Source organism: Danio aesculapii, chromosome 24 (genome assembly GCF_903798145.1).
Source record: "Danio aesculapii chromosome 24, fDanAes4.1, whole genome shotgun sequence".
In the NCBI taxonomy this organism is placed as follows: domain Eukaryota; kingdom Metazoa; phylum Chordata; class Actinopteri; order Cypriniformes; family Danionidae; genus Danio; species Danio aesculapii.
Window position 1 is genome coordinate 23889932 of NC_079458.1, and position 23584 is coordinate 23913515.

General features: G+C 38.5%; 1 protein-coding gene across 1 annotated transcript in view; it reads left to right on the top strand.

Annotated features, from left to right (window-relative positions):
* Window positions 1–23584, top strand: part of cntnap2a (contactin associated protein 2a) — a 765137-nt gene that overhangs the window by 248954 nt on the left and 492599 nt on the right. Inside the window, exon 3 of the mRNA XM_056451014.1 lies at window positions 21039–21232. Within this exon, the coding sequence (XP_056306989.1) occupies window positions 21039–21232 (194 nt within the window). The remainder of the gene's footprint in view (window positions 1–21038; window positions 21233–23584) is intronic.

A 23584-nucleotide genomic window follows, 5' to 3' on the forward strand; every position in this document is an offset into this window, starting at 1 on the left:
GGTGGAGGTGTTTTCTCCATGTATGGTTTATATTTGCTAAAATTTAATACAATGCTGCGCCTGGGGTAATTGTGTTTATTGTTTCCTGATAAGAGAAATAGTTTCATTTTAGACAAAGTATTGCCGACTCGTCACAGCCATGGCGCTAATATGACATTTTTGACTGTAGGCCTACATACAAAACTTTTCACAGAGCTCAGTTAAATGTTCTTTGATTAGTTATCAATTGAAGCCAAAACGAATGGTAAAATACAGGTTGTAATTTAATAGTTTAAATAAATAAATCCAATATAATTTATTAGCCTATGTACAGTAGCATATTTTTTAATTAAATAAATTGGCTATTTTCTGAAAAATGTCCATGTCATGTTAAACAGAAATAAGACAAATAAGTATATATTGTGTATTTGATGAAGCAGTCAATCATGTACTAAAAAAGTAAGCTATAGCCTACCTTAAAACATAAATAGGCTATTATTAATGGATATAAATGAAAGATAAAAAACTTTTTTGTGAAAGCAAGAGAGACTATTATGGAAGTGCTGTTATAAAGTGTGCTCTCCCAAATGACTAAGAATTGTGCATTACCACAACACGTTTTTTCATCGTTGACAAAAGATTGACAAAATTACTAATCAGCATGCACGGCTCAAGTCAAATTCCGGTCTTTCTGGTCTTTGCAAAGAACATAATGACACAATCATATAAGGGAAAATAGGAAACACAAGACTAAACAGACGTGGCACCTTTTTTTCTCGTTCACATTTTCTATTTCAATACCTCAAAAAACACTCTTGGGCTGTTGTGTGTTTGTTTTTTATTTTATTTTATTGCAAACAATATATTACTTCAATATGAAGCTCAATTTCACAGGTGCTCAGATGTAATATAGTTTTGTGTCAGTCCAATAAACATCCATGCAGTATACGACACCACAGAGTCATTACTTCAATAACTCCAGCCGGGAGTTATTGCGTGAATTACCGAATTTCAATAGCTCATCCCATTATGCCAAACTGCGCTTTCGGAAAACGATATGTGCTTAAGACTAATTGAGCGAAAACCTACAACAGATGTGACAACGTTATGATTTATATCAGTGATATGTGCGCAATTCACATATTTAATATTTCACATATTTTTTGGTGTTGCTGTTTTGTTTCTCATCACTTAATTAAAATGATGTTTAATTAAAATGGAAGTTTGTGTGTCCTTGTAGGACATCTTTAAAGTTTAGACTGGCATCTGTGACAAAACAAGGGCGATATTGTTGTTGTTGTGAGGGAGAGAATTGAAAGAATTGAACCTTCTGCTAATTGTGCGTCAGAAGCTTTATTTTTGCTTGTGTTTTTGTGGCGTTAGGCTCCCAGGGGAGAGTAAATTCAGATCCAAATGGATGTTTTATATATGAGGCTCTCTGTGGGAGTCTGTAGAGGCAGTGGGACTGATTTTAAAGGCTTTAAATTGCATGTTATTTCCAAGCTAAATGAGTCACTGGGCTCTATTATGTATACAAAATACTGTAATATTAATTGGCACTGTAACTCTGCCTCATATTACACATTTTTATAAAAGCACTTAGGCACAGTGTGACATCCATACAAATGATTCTACCTTATTCTACCTTGAGGAGACACACAGTACTGCCTGTGCTTTAATAAATCGGTGTTCTTTGTAGGAGAGGTATTACAATGTTGAGGTGGTTTATGAGGAAATACCTTGTGTCCTCGTTAATTAAAACTGTAAAATCATATTTATACAAGTTTGACCTTCAGAATTTGCCATATTGGGTTTAGGGGTGGGTAATATAGGGTAAGTTCATAATAAGTACAGTATACGGTATAAGTTTACAAAATAAAATACATTACGCATATGTTGTATTCCGTCGAACAGCGCTTACATATTTCTGGCACTTCACCTTATGAAATATCAGATCACTGAAATATGAGCACTCTTTTAAACAGTAGCTCCGGTAGACTTGTTATTCTATCCATGATATGCACACTGCCATATATTGATCTGGCCATCAGCTGATTTTAGTTCTGTTTTAATTGTAACATATATTGGTATTGGAAATATTTTAGTGTTGTTATTGTTAACTACAAGCATTACATCAAATTTATTTAATACAATTTTGAAATATACATTTAATTTTACAATTTTAAATGAAGTGGGTATCAAATGTTTTATATAATAAACCAATACTAGTATTTTGTATTCTATGAATTATAAGAATCATCATACACATATTGGTTGATATTTAATATTTAACAATTACATTTACACTCACCAGTCACTTTATTACAACTGTTTAAATGCTTGTTAATGCAAACTTCTAATCAGCCAATAACATGGCAGCAGCTCAATGCATTTAGGCATGTACACATGGTCAAGACGATCTGCTGCAGTTCAAACCGAGCATCAGAATGGGGAAGGAAGGTAATTTAAGTGACTTTGTTGCACGGTTGTTGGTGCCAGATGAGCTGGTCTGAGTATTTCAGTGTTTGAGTATTGCTGATCTACTGGGATTTTCATGCACGGCCATCTCTAGGGTTTACAGAGAATGGTCCGAAAAAGAGAAAATATTCAGTGAGTGGCTTGTTGATGCCAGAGGTCAGAGGAGATTGGCCAGACTTGTTCGAACTGATAGAAAGGCGACAGTAACTCAAATATCCACTCGTAACAACCGCAGTATGCATCTCTAAATGCACAATACGTCGAACCTTGAGTCAGATGGGCTACAGCAGCAGAAGACAACACTGGTTGTCACTCCTGTTAGCTAAGAACAGGAAACTGAGGCTACCATTCACACAGGCTCACTGAAATTGGACAATAGAAGATTGGAAAAATGTTGCCTGGTCTGACGAGTCTCGATTTCTCCTGTAACAGTCAGGGTCAGAATTTGGCATCAACAACATGAAAGCAAGGATCTATCATCCTTGTATCAACGGTTTAGGCTGGTGGTGGTGATGTATAGTGTGGGGAATATTTTTATGGCACACTTTGGGCCTATTAGGACCAATTGGGCATCGTGTCAATGACACATCCTACCTGAGTATTGTTGCTGACCATGTCCATCCCATTATGATCACAGTGTACTCATCTTCTGATGGCTACTTACAGCAGAATAAGGCATCATAAAGCACAACTCATCTCAGACTGGTTACCTGAACATGGCAAAGAGTTCACTTTACTCAAATGGCCTCCACAGTCATCAGCTCTCCAATAGAGCACCTTTGGGATCTGGTGAAATGGGTTATTCGCATCATGGATGTCCAGCTGGCAAATCTGCAGCAACTGCGTAATGCTATCATCTCAATATGGACCAAAATCTCTGAGGACTATTTCCAGTACCTTGTTGAATCTATGTCATGAAGAATTAAGGCAGTACTGAAGGCAAAAGGGTGGTTCAACCCGGTACTAGTTAGGTGTACCTAATAATGTGGCCGATAAGTGTATTTCTCCTTGCTCTTTTTTGCGTGAGCTTTTTCATATCTTAAAGTACATCTGTTATAATGCTGTGATGTTACAAGTCACTGTTGGAGATGTTGGAGCTGTTAACGTGTTTTTATGAAATAATTGTATAAAATTTATATACATTTTAATTATTTGGTAGCATAGAAATTGATTAAATCATCCATTCATTGGTTATTGGCAATATAATTTATATAACACATTCTTCAAAATATCTCTTTTTCTGCTTTACACAAGCCACGGATGCACACACACACACACACACACACACACACACACACACACACACACACACACACACACACACAAACACACAAACAAACAAAATAAAGTCTGTTTGAAGGGTAAATAAATAAAATATAAGGAATGGTATTTATAAATTATTGAAAAGCTGTATCACATGTTTTGGTTAACAACAGAAACATTTTGATAATCAGTACAAACAACAACTAGAAGTTACACAATATAAATCACCTGATTACCAAAGTGACCGATTTAAAAGCGCAGATAGCATAAAAGTACAGACGATTGGCAGGTGGCAGTGCTAAAAGCAGCTTCCAGGTGTATGTAAGCCTGGCATTTTCATTCAGCCACCTTTCCCACTGAAGGCTAGTGGGGTTTGTGTGAATAAGCAGTGGGAGATGCCCTCTGGCTCTGCCTCCATCAGTAGTCAACACAGTGAAGCAGGGTTTCCTGATACTCTGAAAGCTGCACAGTGGCGTCCAGTGAACATGTTCTCCAAAACGCCAGATCTGCACACACGGGGCTTCATATCACTGACATGACAGCTTTGTGCACCACAGCCATTCATCCGTATCGACTGTAGTGCACTTTAGAGGCAACCATTTGAGTAATGTTTGAAGAGACAACAGATCTGACTTGAGTTTTAATAAGATCGATTTAACTAATTTATTTGTAGTTTATAAGTCAACAATTCACCTTCACTGAAACAAGTAATAAAACTATTGTTCAGAAATATGTAAGAGGTAAAAGTTGTTTGTAGTATGACATTTAATACCATATAAATGCAAATAAAAACAAACATGATATCTAATAGCAGGTATCATATGTGTGATACATATCAGCAACCCTAGACACAACTTGATGCATTCTATGCAATACCTCGAAGTGTTTCCTGACAAGATGTGAAAAGTGCGTTTGGTGTGCTCGGCACCTTTATCTGTACATTACCATTTATACCCTTCATGACTCAGAAGGTGATTCTAGTTAATGAAGTTGCAAATTATGTTGTCTTGACTACCATGTAGCTACAGTGCATCCGGAAAGTATTCATAGTGCTTCACTGTTTCCACATTTTATTGTTACAGCCTTATTCCAAAATGGTTTAATTTATTTTCTCAAAATTCTACACACAATACCCCGTAATGACAATGTGAATAAAGATTTTTTGAAATTGATGCAAATTTATTAAAAATAAAAAGCCTGAAAAATCAACCTCAAGTCTTTTTGAATGTGATGTCACAAGCTTGGCACACCTGTCTTTGGGATTTTTTGCCCATTCCTCTTTATAGTACCTCTCAAGCTTTATCAGATTGGATGGGAAGCAACGGTGTACAGCCATATTCAGATCTCTCGAGAGATGCTCAATAGGATTTAGTCTGGGCTCTGGTTGGGCCCCTCAAGGACATTCACCGAGTTGTTGTGAAGCCACTCCATTGATATTTTTGCGGTGTGCTTTGGGTCATTGTCCTGCTGAAAGATGAACCGTCGCCCCAGTCTGAGGTCAAGAGCTCGCTGAAGCAGGTTTTCATTCAGGATGTCTCTGTACATTGCTGAATTTGTCTTTGCCTCTATCCTTACTAGTCTTCCAGTTCCTGCTGCTGAAAAACCTCCCCACAGCATGATGCTGCCACCACCATGCTTCACTGTAGGGATGGTATTAGCCTGGTGATGAGCGGTGCGTGGTTTTCTCCAAATGTAACCCCTGACGTTCACTCCAAAGAGTTCAATTTTAGTCTCATCAGACCAGAGAATCTAGTTTCTTATGGTCTGAGAGTCCTTCAGATGCCTTTTGGCAAATTCCAGGCAGAGAGTGGCTTCCGACTGGCCACTCTACCATACAGGCCTGATTGGTGGATTGCTGCACAGATGGTCGTTCTTCTGTAAGGTTCTCTTCTCTCCACAGAGGAACGCTGAAGCTCAGACAGAGTGACCATCGAGTTATTGATCACCTCCCTGACTAAGGCCCTTCTCCTCCGATCACTCAGCTTAGATGGCCGACCAGCTCTAGGAATCCTGTCCTGGTGTCCTGGTGGTTCCAAACATCTTCCACTTACAGATGATGGAGGCTACTGTGCTCATTGGAACTTTCAGAGCAGCCAAAATTTTTCTATAACCTTCTTTAGCCTTGTGCCTCAAGACAATCCTGTCTCTGAGGTCTACAGACAATTCCTTTGTCTTCATGCTTGGTTTGTGCTTTGACATGTCTCCGAACATGTCATGTATGATTTTAATTGCTGCATTGGTCTAAATGTAAATCTCCTCGTCAGGCAGCAGTGGAAGAGCGTGAGAGAGTGGACCACAGCGCATCAAAAGAAAAGTATTAACAAAAGAAAAACACACAACTTAAGACACTTAAATGATTGTATTTGCTGTATTTGCACTAGCTCTGAGATGCTCGTTCACAACTTCATGCATTGGGTTAAATTAGGCTGTCCAGTCTCTGTGTTCAGTCCGTCTATAGTAAAATCTATAGTAAAGCATGCCGTTTTCTCCTAATTGGTTACATTAATCGAGTTTGTTTAATATATTTTCAATACAAGTGGAATCCAATGTTCAAAATAAGGTAAAATTGACTGTGCTTCATTTCCCCTTTAACCTGATATTGGGTTCACACAAAATGCAAATGTAAGTATTCATGCGAGTATATTATACAGTATATAAGTTAATGCAAACGTGAATATAAATAGATTTCCTCCGGGTGGCAAGAATAACACAATTGCGTCACCTCAATTGCGTCTTCCGCACAAGTACAAAAACAAAATTCAACTGGAGTGGAAAACTCAAAGGTGAAAAACATCCCACCAATAAACTAGAGCGAGTGATGCAATGCGCATGTTCTCTTCACGTTTTGTGCAAACCCACAATTTAATTGGCTGTCCCTTTATTCCTGTTGGAATTTCCAGAGGTATGTGTCTTTTCCCCCAATATCATCATAGATTAGAATCTTATTACTGTGGGAAAGTCATAGAGCAGGATGCATGTTAATGATGCCTTATCAGAGCTGAAGAGAGGCTATTCTTGTCAGTAGTGTCAGTCTTACCCAGAATCCCCATGCAGATATGCAGTTGTCATCGATCTTGCACAACGTTATTTAATCATCATGACTGTGAATAATATGCTGAAGACTGAACCCCATCCTGTCGATGGAGTGTGACATTTTTATATATGATAGACTGTGGAATTTCCTCTTTTTTTACCCAATTTTATGAATAGCAATGACACTGGGGAGCCTCTAATGAAATCCACATTCAGACAGAACATATTCCACTCAAATCACATTGTCTTTTTTTTCTCTCTTCAAGTATAATTAGCTTTAGGACAATCACTGTGACCATTTCCAATGTCACTGAACTGGAGGTCTATGAAAAGTTGGTTTTGACAGCATGTTGGCATCAGAAGTGCCTGGTTGTGCCAGAGTGCAGGTTATTGTAGGACCCTAGATGATGATGTCACAGAGGAAGTCTCATTAGCTGGAGTTAGATGAGCAGCATCATGAAGGACTTTTGAAGGCAATGCCCATATGTCAGCATCCAGCATTCTGTCTCCACCAATGATGCGCTATTGAGCCCTACTAATGTATTTTAAAGATTTTCAGGATGAAAATAGAACAGAGACGGCACAAAATCAATAGACAGCAGGACCAGTATTCATCTGCTTTGATGGGCGACAGTTGATAGTGATATCCTCTTGTAATCCATCTATCTGTCTATCTATCTATCGATCGATTGATCGATTGATCAACATATTTGTCTGTCTGTACTTTACTGTACTGTCATCTAATGTTTAACACTTCTATCGTTTTATTGTCTATCCATCTGTTGTTTTTTTTTATTTCATCCATAGGTTCATCCATCATTCTGTCCTATCATCATCCATCCATTCATCCACTGTTGTCTTTCTCATTCATTTGCCAATATTTCCCTCCCTCCAAACTGTCTACCGATATGTCTATCTGTCAATCTGACAGATATCAAAGATATATATAAATATATCAATATAACAATATATACCCACTCATCCATCCATCCATCCATCCATCCATCCATCCGTAGACATCATTCTATCATCATTCTATATTTCTTCTATCCTTGTTCTATATTGTGTATTGTTTTATCTATCTATCTATCTATCTATCTATCTATCTATCTATCTATCTATCTATCTATCTATCTATCTATCTATCTATCTATCTATCTATCTATCTATCTATCTATCTGTCTGTCTGTCTGTCTGTCTGTCTGTCTGTCTGTCTGTCTGTCTGTCTGTCTATCTATCTGACAGATATCAATCTACCTGCATGCCTACCTGCCTGCCTGTCTTCCTGTCTGTCATCTACCTAATGTTCAACTCTTCTATCATTTTATCATCTTTCCATCTGTTGTTCTGTATCATCCATAGATTCGTCCATCATTCTGTCCTATCATCATCCATCCATTCATCCATGGTTGTCTTTTTCACTCAGTTGCCAATCTATCCCTCCATCCACCCATCCATTGCTGCATCCATTGCATCATTCTATGCAAGCAAAAAAAAGCAAAAAACAATTATATACAATAGCATTGAGGTTGTTCACTGAATTATTTAACATACAGATAAAAACATTTCTCAATATATAAAGTCAAAAAGTCAGTCAGAACTATAAGATGTTATAAGATGTTGAAGATATGATGTTCTCAAAGTGACTTCAAAGCAAGTTTAAGAAGTTCAAACAGTATATAGAAACGATGATGCACACAAGTAGGATGTCACATCTTGAAAAAGTCAAACCTATTTGTTCACTAGAACTTGGGCGGTGTAGTTTTGATTGATGGATGTAATAAATCGTCTTATATTCTAAGTGCATTAGGACAACTCAGGCCTTGAATTCACATTGCCTTTATGTTTTGTAAAGCATAAAAATGGCCCTTTAAATGACCCCATTTTTCCCTCCTCAAGAACTGATCGCGTGTTCATGCTGTGCATTAGACCCTTTTTAGAAGCATAGTGGTTTAATATACATTTATGTCTCAGCTCACGCAGCATCTTTCACTCAGTCTCCTAAAGACCTTGACACTGTATGAAACACATCCATCACTTCACATTTTTTCATACGGATTTACATCAGCAAATGGCCTGTTGAAGGTCAGCTGTAATAATGCCACTCTGGTTTATAAGATGCACAGAGCCATTTCGCGCCCCTACCCACGGCATCATCTCGAATGCAGACATCAGATTTGAGACTTGCTTAGACGTCCTCTGCTCTCATTCAGCAGGAAGGGCATCTATTTAGCAGCAGTTCATCTGTGAGATGAATCCGAGGGAAAGGTCAAATCCCGCTTCATCAGAAACCTGTTTGGCCCTCACAGCTGGAGATGGGAAGGGACAGACGGCTGTCCTGGCTGCTGTGTGGGAAACAAAATAGACTGTTGGAAACTAATGAGAGGGAGAGGTGGGAAGACGGAGGTGAATGACAGAGGGGAAGGAAGGTTCAGTCCCCCAGCGTTCAGTCATGTACCCCAAGCTCAGCTGAATACAAATGTGCCCATGCATGAGATTGAGCGACTAATATAAGGAATGTGAGCAGTGATCCATGTCCTTTATTTCCCTTTCTTTTTCTTTCCAGCTCATTCTACTTACATTTGTACAAATTTAAAATTAGTTTCCTTGGTGAATTCAGTCTTTTGTCTCTGTGTTTTTGTTACAACATTATTGAATGGTAAAAAAATTCTAAATCATACTAGCAGCATGTTAAATCATGATGGCAAATTGCTAATTGTTTTCAATATTTAAAAGTAAGATACAACAATGCTTTATATGTGTTAACATGCTTACAATGTGCTAAATAATGTTAGCAATATATACAAAATTTGCTGTGTCATGAAATGATGCTTAATAATATGCTAAATTAGAATGTTTCGAATTCTAGAATCATCCAAACTATGTGCTAAGATTGTAGTAGCAAAATACTGAAACATACCCTGCTGAAAAAATCCAGCTTAAACCAGCCTTTTAGAGGGGTTTTGGCCATTTCCAGGCTGGTTTCCAGCTATTTCCAGCCTGGTCTTAGCTGGTTAGGCTGGAATATGACCAGCTAAATCCAGCTAAAACCAGCTTGACCAGCCTGGTTTAAGCTGGACATAGCTGGCTATGGCTAGGCTCCCAGCTTGTCTAGGCTGGTCAAGCTGGTTTTAGCTGGTTATTTTTCAGCCTGACCAGTTAAGACCAGGCTGGAAATGGCTGGAAACCAGCCTGGAAATGGCCAAAACCCCTCTAAAACCAAGCTGGTTGACCAGCTAAAACCATCCAACCAGCCTAGGCTGGTTTAAGCTGTTTTTTTCTGCAGGGTATACTAACCCCATACCTTTAATATCTACCACATTTAAGTCCACTTGATAATATTAGTTTTTGATAATATTTGCATTAGTTAATAATTAATCATGTAATCACTGATAATTGCTGTGATCACCAGCGGTGCTGTCTCCGCTGAGGATTACATCCTGTAGTCTGTTGTAATCGACAGTGGTGTTTTCTCTGTTGGAGATTACTTTTTAATGAACTACAACTCCCAGAACACTCTGCGCTCATCAACTCCTTCAGCAGCTGACAATAATCCGGACACACATAGACACAGCTGTAGCTCATGATGCACTGTTTACAAGGACTATAAGTACACCTCACCTTCTTTCAGACATGGCAGAGTCTTCTGTTACTAAATGGACACAGACAAAAGACTTGTTGATTCAAATGCAGTTTATTAAATGCATGGTTGTACAGGCAGTGGTCATAAACAGGAGCAAAGCCGTATCACAAGCGTAATCCAATAGATGAGGTCAAAACACAGGCAGGAGGTCAGACTAGGCAGCAATGGTTGTGGTGAGCAAAGCAAGGCTTCTTGAAACACTGAAACAGCTAAAGAAAATGTGTTGAAGCTTTGAAATGTTTCAAACAATTCAGCAAATTGAGGTATTATGCCCCACGTTGTAGAGTTGAGGTTTTGAGTGATTTACGGAAGTGGTTACTGAAGTTCCAGACTTATAGACATTAGTTTTTAAATGCTCTATTCTTGTAATATGTTTTGATTTAACATTGGCCTGACATCAGAATGAACACTTTGTGAATAAATATGTGTTGTTTTGGTCATAAAAAAGTAACATTATTAAAATACATTAAGTCACAATTTCAGAGTTTCTGAATTAGGTGGGATTCGAACCCGGCCAACACAAAGAGATTTTGTCTGACCCTGTGAATCAAACGCAGATTTGCCAGATCTGGAACTGCTTCTGAAATGACAGCTGTTTTGAGTCGCTTTAGTCACATGACCTGGTGTTTCAAATCACTTAGTCACGTGGCTTGGTGTTTTGAATGACCGCAACCCTGGATTCCTTAGTCCTTAGTGGCCTGGGTGTTTCAGATCATGCTTCATTGCAGTGTTTTAAAAAATTTGCACTTTAGGATCTTGATACTGTGTCAACTTTATTTTCACATCAGCCATCGCTAGGCACTGGATCAAAATAAGGAACAAGGCTAAAATCAAAAACACAGGAAAAATCAAACAAGCGAAAATCGCTACGTAATGTTCAATACAGAAACAAGACTCTGCAATGTGTGAGTGAAAGAGACATGTGTATATGTAGTCCCTGTAATCAGTGAAAATGAGTTGCAGCTGTGTCTGTGCGATTTGCACATACAGAGATACAGGGATCATGAGTGAACAGGCCCTTTTTGAGAATACCGGTAAATTTGTTCAGACAATTTTCCGGAAAGAGAAGTTGTTACATTATCGGTAATTTGTCGAAATGCTGCTCTGTGTGAACGCAGAATGAAAATTGCTGGAAAGAGTGTGTTCATGTTTAGAACGTGCTGACCTGAGACGTCTACTCCAGCCAATTAGAACATTCAGACGCATTCACATCCGCACTGTTTACGAAAATAAAAGCCTTTGAATATTTTTTCAGAAACATGTAGCTGCTAGATATTAGTCAGATAACGTTTCTATGTTCCTTTTTAATGCCAACTGTGCAAAAAATATATATATAGATAAAATGCTTATTATAAACCGCTGTTTGTTTACCTTCATGCTTCAGTTGCTTGACGTGTGTGCACGTGAAGTGAAGTGCCAACACACACACATATATTATGGACATCTTGACATTCAAAAGTGTTCCTCCATGTTTTCATCGAAGTTGTTCACAATACTTATCCATCCACAGAATTTGTAATGTAGTAAAACATTTAGCTGCGGTTCACCCTTCTGCCTTTGGATGTCTCTGGGACAAAAGTAGCAATGTGAATGCCAAAGCTTTAAATAAAAGTGAAACCATCAACAAGCCTGACCCCTTATATGTTTACAAATACAAGAGCAGCCTTTAAGTGAAGTTTATTTATAAACTAATTTTGAGAGGATCGCTTACTTATGATTTATTGCAGCCAGCCCCTCATTATTCAATTCATGATTCACCAATCTGACGATTCTATAAATCAGACGAGCCAATCAGATGAGCCACAATAAATACCCTACGTTCCATATGACAGCCATCTTCGTTTTGAAGAATGCTTCGCCAGCTACTGCCGCCACCACCACAACTACTTCAAAACAACAACTACATCTCCAACTGAACATCTCCAAGATCACAGTACAAACTTCAACGAAACTCTCAAAACATGCCTAAACTCTCAAGACGCCGGCGATCCAAGCTATTGCAATGAAGCCAAACTCTCACCGCTCTCATAGCATGCTTTAAGGGGAAGCCTTGCTAAATAACTACTTCCAACAAGACTAAACATTTTACAAATCTTTTGAAGGACGAGACTGGCATGACTAGAATGATTTAAACCAAAGAACTCACCTCTCAAGCCCCCCGCCTGTCCACAGATCCATAACATTCCTAACAGCTTGAAATAATTTGACTGCAAGGGTCCAAGCAATCCAATCCGTAAAACATAAGTCCACAACATATTCATACGTTGATAAAAATCCATGGAATGCACTGCTATCATCCAAACTAGTCGCAGAAGTACATCCAGTAGAGTCACATAAACACTAGTAATTTTTGGTCAACAAAATGGCCGCCGACCTTTTGCACATTTGATTGACATGTCATTGAGCCAATAGCTAAAAGGACAAGTGTCACCATAGGAGCTTCCAAATTTGAGATGGTCCTGCCCTCTCTCTTGAAATTTATGAATAGATGTAGTTGCAAAGCCTTTGTGAATTAATTGGGCCAGATATGCTTGTGATTTTAATCACGTTAAGATTACGTTAAAGTTATTTAATCATGGATCAATGTAAAGCCCATAACAAACATTCCATTCACATAGTTTCTATCAAGTGGTGACATCATTTAAAGTTCAGGGCTTGATGTTGGCAGTGGATATATTTAATAATAAAAATTAAATTAATTAATTAATTAAAAAATGCCACATCTGATAGCCATTTAACTTCTGAAAAAAATGTTTTACTAGCTGAGTAATATTCATCACATTGAGCATAGAAGTCATATTGTAATATGCCATAGTGACTCATGTGTCCATACACAAAAGTGTCATATACAAGTTTATAATGGCAAGTTGGTTTAGATGTGAAAACGGCAAAGAAACAAACTTCCGGCTTGACTGCTATGAATGGAATAAGAACATTCCTGACAAAAAAATTAAACATCACTTTACCTACTCAGTCTTCAAGAGGTACTTCCAGGACCACCAGACAAGCCACACCCCAGCACTCCATCCATCTGCCATCCCTGTGCGGGACAAATGCCCACCTCTACCATGCTTGCACATTGCAACAACGAAGCTATCGTACCATGCATCAACAAAAGGCACTTCCATTCCAAGGCCCATGCCATTATTAAGACGCCTCGCATGGATATCAGCTAAAACTATTTATTATGTCTGCCGTACATGTACCATGTTGTAAAAAATTTCTGATTCTCTCTCGTTTCTCATTTCAGAGTTTATGACAGCCGGCTGACCGGAAGCTGACCCTCATCCAACCTATTACATTCCACATCCATTCCAAATACAATCACACTCTACACAAAGGATACATTTCCACTTCCACAGCCCACTCCCTCAATGCCATATTCACACTAACCTTTTAGTTTTTTGAGAGGTTCTGAACTAACATCAAATTTCAATCACACAATCCACCTCACCATATCTGATCTAACTTAGCAGGATGAAGAATCTTTCTTTATTAAGTAAAGCAAACAGATCAATTTCGCAAAGAACATTCTATATACAGTTTTGATATCCCCTCCCCCATACACCCATTCCAAACCCTCTTAGCATTCTTACACCACAGGCGAGCAATACCACCTCAGGGAAGCCCAGCTGATCCTCTCCAGCTGACTTCCACCCATATGCATTTCTAGGTTGAAGCACAACTCTGCCATTTCCCACTATTCCCCCTACTATTACCATAGGAGCTCCTTCACTACTTTCTCGCCACCCCCCCCCCCCCCCCCTTTTTTTTTTTTCTTTCTTTAACTTTTTCCCTCCAAACTTGAACTATCCCATACTTCTACTCACTTTCATTCACCACAGCTCCGACCCATTTAGGGGTTGCCCCGAGTTTCACTTGCTGCAGCAGCGACACTCTAAACGAGCTTATATACACTTAAATTTCCAACATGTCACGACAGTTAAATACTGCTACGGGAGCACACATAGCATTTGTAACATTGGCAGCCAATACACCACTTCAGTTGTAGCAATCACTCTAACCTAAACCTTTCATACTCTGCACCAGTTCCATCTTTGCTCCTGCAAACCCTCTTCTGGTACCATCTTTATTACACTTTCCATTCAGCAGCTGGTTATGGATTTTTATTGCCTTTTGGGAGGTTCTTCAATACACGGCTGCTGTCCTGAGCTTATTAAGGCATCTTGGGGAGTTCTCGAGATCTACCTGAGCTCAAACTCCCCTCTCGCCTTGCAAACGGGAGGGAGCCCCGAGCTCGAGGATCTTATGAGCTCAGGGCTCTCTCCCGGGACAGCATGTCAATCAACCTTTGTAATCAATCATCAGCTAAGTGTGAACTCTTGAAGTGAAGTTTATTTATAAACTAATTTCAAGAGGATCACGTGCTTATGATTGCTTGCAGCCGCCCCCGCATTATTCCATTTATGATTCACCAATCAGACGATTCCTAAGCCACTATATATATTATACTAAGTTCCATATGACAGCCATCTTCGTTTTGAAGAAACCCCCCTCCCACCCCTACTCCTCCTCATTTCCTAGATGGGTGGCACGGTGGCCCAGTGGTTAGCACTGTTGCCTCACAGCAAGAACATCACTGGTTCTAGTTCTTACCAAGACAGCCAACGTTTCTGTGCAGAGTTTACACATTCTCCCCGTGCCCACGTGGGTTTCCCCGGGTTCTCCGGTTTCCTCCCGCAGTCTAAAAAAATGCAACTTAAGTTAATTGACTAATCCAAATTGGCACCATAGACATGTTCCTAGTAAGTAATTATCTCTTAAATGCAATCACTATCTGTTTCATTAGCTACTACAGCAGGGGAGTTCTCGAGATCTACCTGAGCTCAAACTCCCCTCTCGCCTTGCAAACGGGAGGGGGCCCCGGGGTCGAGGATCTTATGAGCTCAGGGCTCTCTCCCGGGACAGCATGCCAAACAAGCTTTATAATCAATCATGAGCTAAGTGTGAACTCTTGAAAGGTAAACTCTGGTTAATGATGTCGAAATTTACCAGTATTTTGGAATGGATGTGTTCATGGTGTTTTCCGGAAAAAATTCAGAAACGTCCTTGCCTGTATGAACTGCGTATCACTGTGTGAAAGGGGCTAATATCTGGATTATTGTCAGCTGTTGCAGGAGTTGATGGGCACAAAGAGTTCTGGGATTTTTAATTTGGTGGGAAGTAGTCTCCCACAGAGAAAACACAGCTGTTGAATACAGTGAAGACCACAGAGCTGGCGAGCACAACAATAATATTAAAATGATTCAAATGACTGTCACTGAGTACTGTCCTATCTATCTATCTATCTATCTATCTATCTATCTATCTATCTATCTATCTATCTATCTATCTATCTATCTATCTATCTATCTATCTATCTATATACAATTATATATATATTTAAATTTATTTCATTGAAAAGTCTACAGTGTAAGAAACTCTTTTCAAAAGAATCATCCTGACTCCAGTCTAATGACTGATATTATTTAAATGATTGATGTGACTGAAATGTGACTTTTCGTGAGAGTCATTCTGAAAATGTTCAATGTTCCATGGATAAGAGAAAGCCATAAGGGTTCACAGCAATATGAATAGATTACTACAATTTGAAGATCTTCCATTTGTGGGTTAACTATTTCTTAAATCCCTACCTGGTGGCTGAAGTTTGATAGATTGTGCTTTTCCTTGACTTTAAATGAGTAACTGAGGCAAATCTTCAAGCATGAAAATGGTAAAACAGTAATGACAGCATCTGAATTATGAGGTCAAACAGATCATCCTGTGATTAATGTGTAGCAAACTCCCATTAATACTGCCCTGCCTATGGCTTCTCTTTGCCTACAGCTGTCCATCTCTTTGTATTAAAAGCAGCGCTGAATCATAATATCTGCATCAGAAAATCTATATTGCAATCCATAAATCATTAAATAGATTAACACTGTCAAGTCAAAGAAGTCATAAGAACTAAATGCAAAATAAAAACAAATAAAAGGAATGCGCACAAAGCTCGCGAGTGTTTTTCTTTTAGTGTCAGCTAACAGATGGTAAGCTATTCAGAAATTATGCCATACGATTTATCATTGCCTAGGTGCGTTATCATCAAAAAGTCCTACATGGTACATCTATAAGTCTTCACAGATATTCCATCAGACAGGGTTTAGACCAACATAATGCAATTTATTTGTCATCCCTTCAGTTCGATCCTCTCTTGTTTATCAGAGTCCAGTATTTTTATTTTACTATCATTTATTTTGTCAGATCCCAACAACTCCAGAATCTGTTTTGTTCCTCTGTTTCTCGGCTGTTGGTGTCCTTCCAGTGCCCTTCTTTTGCTCTCTTTACCTCCTCAGAACATCTGCCTGGGCGGCAGGTTGCAGGTGGTGGTGAAGTAATGTCCCCTGGTTCTTTTACACTTTCTTAAGCTTCTGTCTCGTACTGATCCCCCGGCGCCCTAAACTGCTGAACCTTATTTTATTTTTTCACTGCTTTGGCTGCCACTAGTGTGTGTCGCCAGCCAGTACTGTCCTGCTTTATATAAGGATAGAAGGGAACTGAGTAAAGTGGGGTAGAGTTTTTTTTTTTTTTTTCATTCTGATACAGATAGAGGGAAAAAAACTGATTTCAAACTATAACATGGCAGTCATTTCTCAATTTATTTTCAACTAAGGAAACTTTGCTATTGCAGACACACAGGGTGGACCCACTTATGTCATATCAACTCATGAAATAACATTTAAATATGCCTCTATCATACAATGCACTTGTTGTGTATATGTATTTAACTGATCCTTAAACCTATTCATTTTGTTAAACATGTGCCTAATTGTAACCAATAACTCATTGTGAAATGTACCCCCAAATACATTTCTGGAGAGTGTGAATTATGTAGCTAGAGCTATGTATGGCTGTATTTTATCTTCAAAACGAATGATACAAGGCGGTATGGCGATGACTTCTGTTTCTTTTTGTGCTACCAGCTGACCACTTACCTCCATGTGGATAGCTTTTCTGCTGTTACCAGTTTGTCCAGTAGATCGCCACATAGGTCGGCAGACTTGTGACGCAAAGAGCTGACCATGACACTGGAGTTTGAGTCCGGTGTAGAACAGTTCCAGAAAGTAGGTAAAACAAAAGGCAAAAAATAAAATAAACAAGTAAAAAACAGGGTGAGAATGTGGTAAGATCTGAAAATGTGATAAAAACCAGGCGGCCATGAGAACTTTTGTTTTTCTGGATTGCTTTTGAAAACACTGTCGGTTGGGTTTAGGGAAGGGGTTTGATTGGGGTCAATCAGTGCTTTTGAAAACACTATTGGTTGGGGTTTAGGAGGTGGGTTGATCAGTCGGTCAGTCAGTCAGTAAGTCGACAACCCCCTCTGGTCGATTTACGTGAGAACAGCAGGCACTCGCAAGATAAATTTGAGATCTGTAAAGCGTACACATCGGCCTCTCGTGGATTTTCGAAAAACAAAAACTGGAAAAATATACCTCCTGGGACGTATTTTGCACTGTCCAGATATACAGGGGGTATCAAAAATGAGCCTGGGTTGAATTACTCTTAAACATACTCATTTAACTGAAACTGCCACTAATAATAACCAGCCCTGAAACATTGCCATTCAGCTAAATATCTCCCTAATATTAACCAACTCATAAATGTACACACTTTGTGTTATGTTCCAAACCGTAAAGAAACCCCTACACCTATCTATACCACTGCCCCTGCCACTAACCTTAAATCCTAACCATACACACATATCACTATACCTGTTATTACCTTCACCAACCTTTAAGCCAAATTATTTAACAAACCCTGACTTTAACTCTATCCCTCGTTAATAAGATGATTTGTACATTTTCAATGTACAGTTGAAACCAGAAGTTTACATACACTGTATAAAAAGGCACAAAACCATTTTAAAAAAAGTCAGATGTTAATGTGACTAAACTTTTTCTCTTTTAGGTAAGTTAAGATTATCAAATTCATTTATGTTATGCTTAATAGCAGAATAATGAGATATATATATTTTTTAAAATTGTTATGACTTTTCTTGAAAGTCAAACGTTTACACACAATAAGATTATTATGCCTCTGAAAAAGCTTAGATGACGGTGTCAAGGTTGGGAGTTTCTGATTGGCTAATTGACAACATTTGAGTTAATTGAGGCACAACTGTAGAATAGTATTTAAGGAAAACCTCAAACACACTGCTTCATTGTGTGACTACAAAGGAAAATCAACAAGCCAGAACCAACAAAAAAACTAGATTACAATTTGCAAAATTACACTGGGATAAAGACTAATTTTTGGAGACATGTCCTGTGGTCTGATGGAACTAAGATTGAACTGTTTGGCCATAATGACCAGCATTTGGAGGACAAAGGGCAAAGCTTACAAGCCTAGGAACACCATCCCAACTGTGAATTATGGGGGCGGCAGCATCATGTTGTGGGGCTGTTTTGCTGCAGGAGGGACTGGTCCACTTTACAGCATAGATGGCATCATGAAGAAAGAACATTATGTTGAAATACTGAACAACATCTCAAGACATCAGCCAGGAAATTAAAACTTGGCCACAAATGGGTCTTCCAAACAGACCATGACCCTAAAGCAGGTCGCACACTAGAAGCGACGCTCAGCGCCATGCAGCGCCATACATTTCAGAATTCTAAACATAGGTTTCTATCAGGGTACACACACCGGCGCCACAGTCGGGGGGCTGTTGGCAGTGCCCAGCCACAACTCAGGGCACTGTTCATTTCTCTGCCGCACCACAGAGCGCCATCTGATTAGTTTCATGTTAAACATCATACGAATGTGTGCGTCTGGTGTGTGATACTTTTACTGTCATGTGCGCGCCGTGTTGCGGCGCCGAGCGGGGCTTCCGGTGTGTGACCTGCTTAAGTATACTGCCAAATTAGTTAAAATGTGCCTTAAGGACAACAGAGTGAAAGTTTTAGAGTGGCCGTCACAAAGCCCTGAACAAAATTTATGGGCAGAGTTAAAAAAGCTTGTGCAAGCAAGACAAATCTGACTCAGATTCAGTCAGAAGGAAAGGACCAAAAATCCTTCAAACTGTGGAAGGATACCCAAAACATTTGACCAAAGTTATACAGTTTAAAAGCAAAGCTAAAAAAATACCAAGGAAATGTATGTAACCATTTGACTGTCTAGAAATTAATAAAAAATTCTCAAAAAAAATTGTTTTCACAAATCCACCAGAGAGTGTATGCTTTTTTTTAAATCTCAAATTTCTCTAACGAGTGCCATTTGCACCTGCTGTTCTCACGTAAATCCACCAGAGGCCGCAGTCAACTCACTGACTTACTGACTGACCAACCGACCCATCCCCCCACCCTCCTCCGTCCCTAAACCCAACCAATAGTGTTTCAAAAGCACAGATTACCTGGCCACCCCCTTACCTAAACTCAACCGCAGTGTTTTAAAAAGCGATCCGGACAAAGAAAAGCCCTTTGATTTTTACCACATTTTCAGATTTTACCACATTCTCACCCTGTTATTTACTTGTTTATTTTATTTTGTGACTTTTGTTTTGTCTTACCTGCTCTCTGAACCATTATTCACCAGACTGGAACCCTGTTGTCGTGTTCAACTCCGCTCTGCATCTCAAGTAGCTCTGGCTACATAATTTATGATCTCCAGAAATGTATATAGCGCTACATTTTCAGAATGAGCCATGTTGAACAATACATATGCACATTAAATAATAATGTTGTCTTATTTTCCTAAAAATTATGAAAATTCCTACAATAGTATCTTTTCCACAGCATCCCATTTTGTGTTTATTACTGTAAACACTTTTGGAACTGAATATCCAACTCTTAATATCCAAAAGTCTTTGACTTTTGTAACTAGCAGTGCATTTTTTAAATGTAAAATAGAACAAATATATATGTTCACACTTAACATTTAACACAAAAATGACATAATTATAATATTTTGCTCTATTCTCCTATCTTATCTGAAGTTCACTGCCACATTGCCTCCCTGGTGGCTTATTAATAATGACCATATAAAGGGATCTAAAAAGTGCCTGAAGTTGAAGAAAGCCATTTAGCCTCAAGGCAGCGTTTAGCCCTTAAAATTCAGCTTGTTGCTCATTTTACTTTCATAATTGGGTGTATTTTGAATGAAGCAGGATATGTGTATTAGATCGGATTGTGTGAAGTGGCCATTATGTAGAATGGAGCCATGTGTTTGGGACATTTCTTTTTATATTAATGGTTCTATTTACAACATTTAATGATCCTTCAAAAATCACTTTAACAAATGTCCTAAAGCCTCTGGCTAAAAGCACAGATAAAACATCTGTAAGACAATCTGTTCCTAAGACTTTCTGAGGAAGCGAGAACATACAGTAATAACACAGATGTTCCTCTTGAACGTTCAATATACCAAACACCAGCAGATGTCTGTTAAATTGTACACCTCTTGTAGGTTATCCTGTAGTGCATGACCCTTTAAATGAATACCCTTAAAACTGATAAAAGAACACGCGTAATATTTACAGTAAACAGACACTTACTCCTGCTGTGTTCTTCTCTAGCCCCTGTGTGACAAGACCACAAAGATTTTAGATCAATACAACAAGATGCTGAGTATTGTGCTGTTTCTGTAGGTGCTGGGGGCTGGTCTCCGCTGGACAGTGATCATTACCAGTGGCTGCAGGTCGACCTGGGAAGCAGAAAACAGGTCACGGCCGTCGCCACACAGGGTCGATATAGCAGCTCTGATTGGACAACACGATACCGACTGCTCTATAGTGACACAGGAAGGAACTGGAAACCATACCATCAAGATGGCAACATCTGGGTGAGTGTAATTACATGCAACATCAGCATGTAATTGTAAATTATGATTAGGATATGAATTTTTGTTCATGTGTACATGGGTGTAATGTTCTATGTAAGAGTTTATTCAGCAAATGAGTTTCCATCTCCATTTTTTTCTGCACAAATCCAAAATCAAGCGAATGTAAAAACTTTATTGAAGGTAAATTGGAAATTAAAAAAGAAAGTTTAATAAAAAAAAATATATATTTTTAATTTTGGCATTTGAAAACCCGCTACTCTGTATTGTTTATTAGCTCTTCCTTATTCTAGCGTTCTTGTAGATTATACTGACTCTGATGGTGTGGCTAATGCTTCGACACCATCTTTTTGTGAAAGAAAAAGACAGTGCCACCCAAATAGAAGTACCTCAAACAACATTCTAAACTCAACCTGTGTCTTTATATTGACCATTGAAACCACGTCATTTTAACTCTGGAACTACCAGAATTCTAAAACTACTAGATTGACCATAGCAGTCATTTTGACCATTTATATAAGACTCTACTGAACAAAAATTCTGACACATCATACTTGCATTCGAAGCTACCTGCACATTACATTATTTACAATAAGCTTTGAATGTCTTACATAATATTTAATGAAGTCATTACCCTGAAAATACAAGTTATGTTTTTGCTACCAAAAGTTATATTTTTGTTAGCATAAAGTTGCCTGGCAACAGAAGCACACATATTTAAAGGTCCGCAAAACCCCGTTGTTTCAGCTGAAAGCCCAGCTTGGAGTGTCGGAGTGGCGAAAAAGGGAAGGGTTTGCATAAAAAAGGGAGTTTCATTACCTGCACAACAGCTGATTTGCACGCCGGAGGACACAAACACAGATTCAGGGGAAATAGACAGTGATTCTATCTAACTTTGTCATCTGAACTGTTATAGTTATATTACTGTAAACTTAGTAACTTCATTAATTTATACTAAGGTATGTCTTCAAAAACTAAAAGAGTACTGTTGATGATACTGGGCTCAAAATTAACCTTTTTGCTTGGTAGCACTGGTGCTCCTAACTTAAAAAATTTGACCGCACCAGCCAACATTTAGCAGCACCCACTAAAAATCGTGAGCACTGTTACTACAAGTTTTATATGAACAGAATTATTGCATTTGAAATCAACACTAATCAAAACTAGCGAAAAAAATCTGCATGTGCTCACCACCCCTGCACATCCCTGAAATTAACGATAATAACTGTGATGTGTTCTCACAGGGGGTGTCTGATATTGCACAGATGATACTGACACATAACTTATTATGTGCATACGTCATCTTAATATCAATAACTTCAAACCCCCCCCCCCCCCCAGAACTTTCCCCCTTCTCAGAAACACCCCCCCCACACACACACACACACACACACATGACAAGTGGATATAGGACAAAAGCTGAGATGCTCACTCTCTGGCTTACTAAGATTCCTTTTATAAGATTCCTTTCTTGATTACATCAAATGTCTGCCTATTACACCTGGTGCTGGCAACCTGTAACATTTACCATTTTATTAGAAGATTTTTTTATATTCATTATTATTATTTTAATTATTATTAATTTTTCCTCATCTGTATCCAGTTACTCAGTCATGTCATTTTCTTATGTACTTAATTTTCTTAATTTGGTATTTATTTATTTATTTATTGTTGTTTTGTTGAGTTAATGAATGAGAGGTTAGGGGATGGGATTAATAATGGACAATACATTAGTGTTTACCTCTCACTATTTAATGTGTATTGTCATACAAAAGACCAATAAAAAAGATGGAAATAAATATCTTAAAATAAATTTTTTCATAAGCTAAAATTGAAATTATGACCTGACATGAGCTGAAATTAGATTGTTTAGTGAATGCAAGATGGTGTACTTTCTGCAGTTGCACGACTGACAACATCATGACAATTACATAAAGGATTAAATAGAACATCCCTGCTTTAAATGTGCTGTTATTTGCAAACTTGCACGTCCCTCAGACTTTACGGTGATTGGCTTTAGTCATTTTCATAGCGGACTTCGAAAAGTGTAAATGGTGGATGAACATTCACCACATGATTACTGATCAGATGTGCCATCATTTGTAACTTTAGGTGGTTTCCAAAACAAAATCTGTCAGTGTTATTTTCATTCTCTCGCATCCAGACCTTTACTTTTTGTGGCTGTCAGCTGAAAGAAAGCGTTGACTGAGCGATTGACAGCTGATATTAACCAATCTATTTGCGTTCAGTTTAAGAGCAGTGGGCCAATCAGAAGAGCTTGAAGGTGGGACAGGCATTGAAAGCTTTGTTTACTGCAGCACTTTGACATGTCAACTGTTTTAAACTATTTCTGAG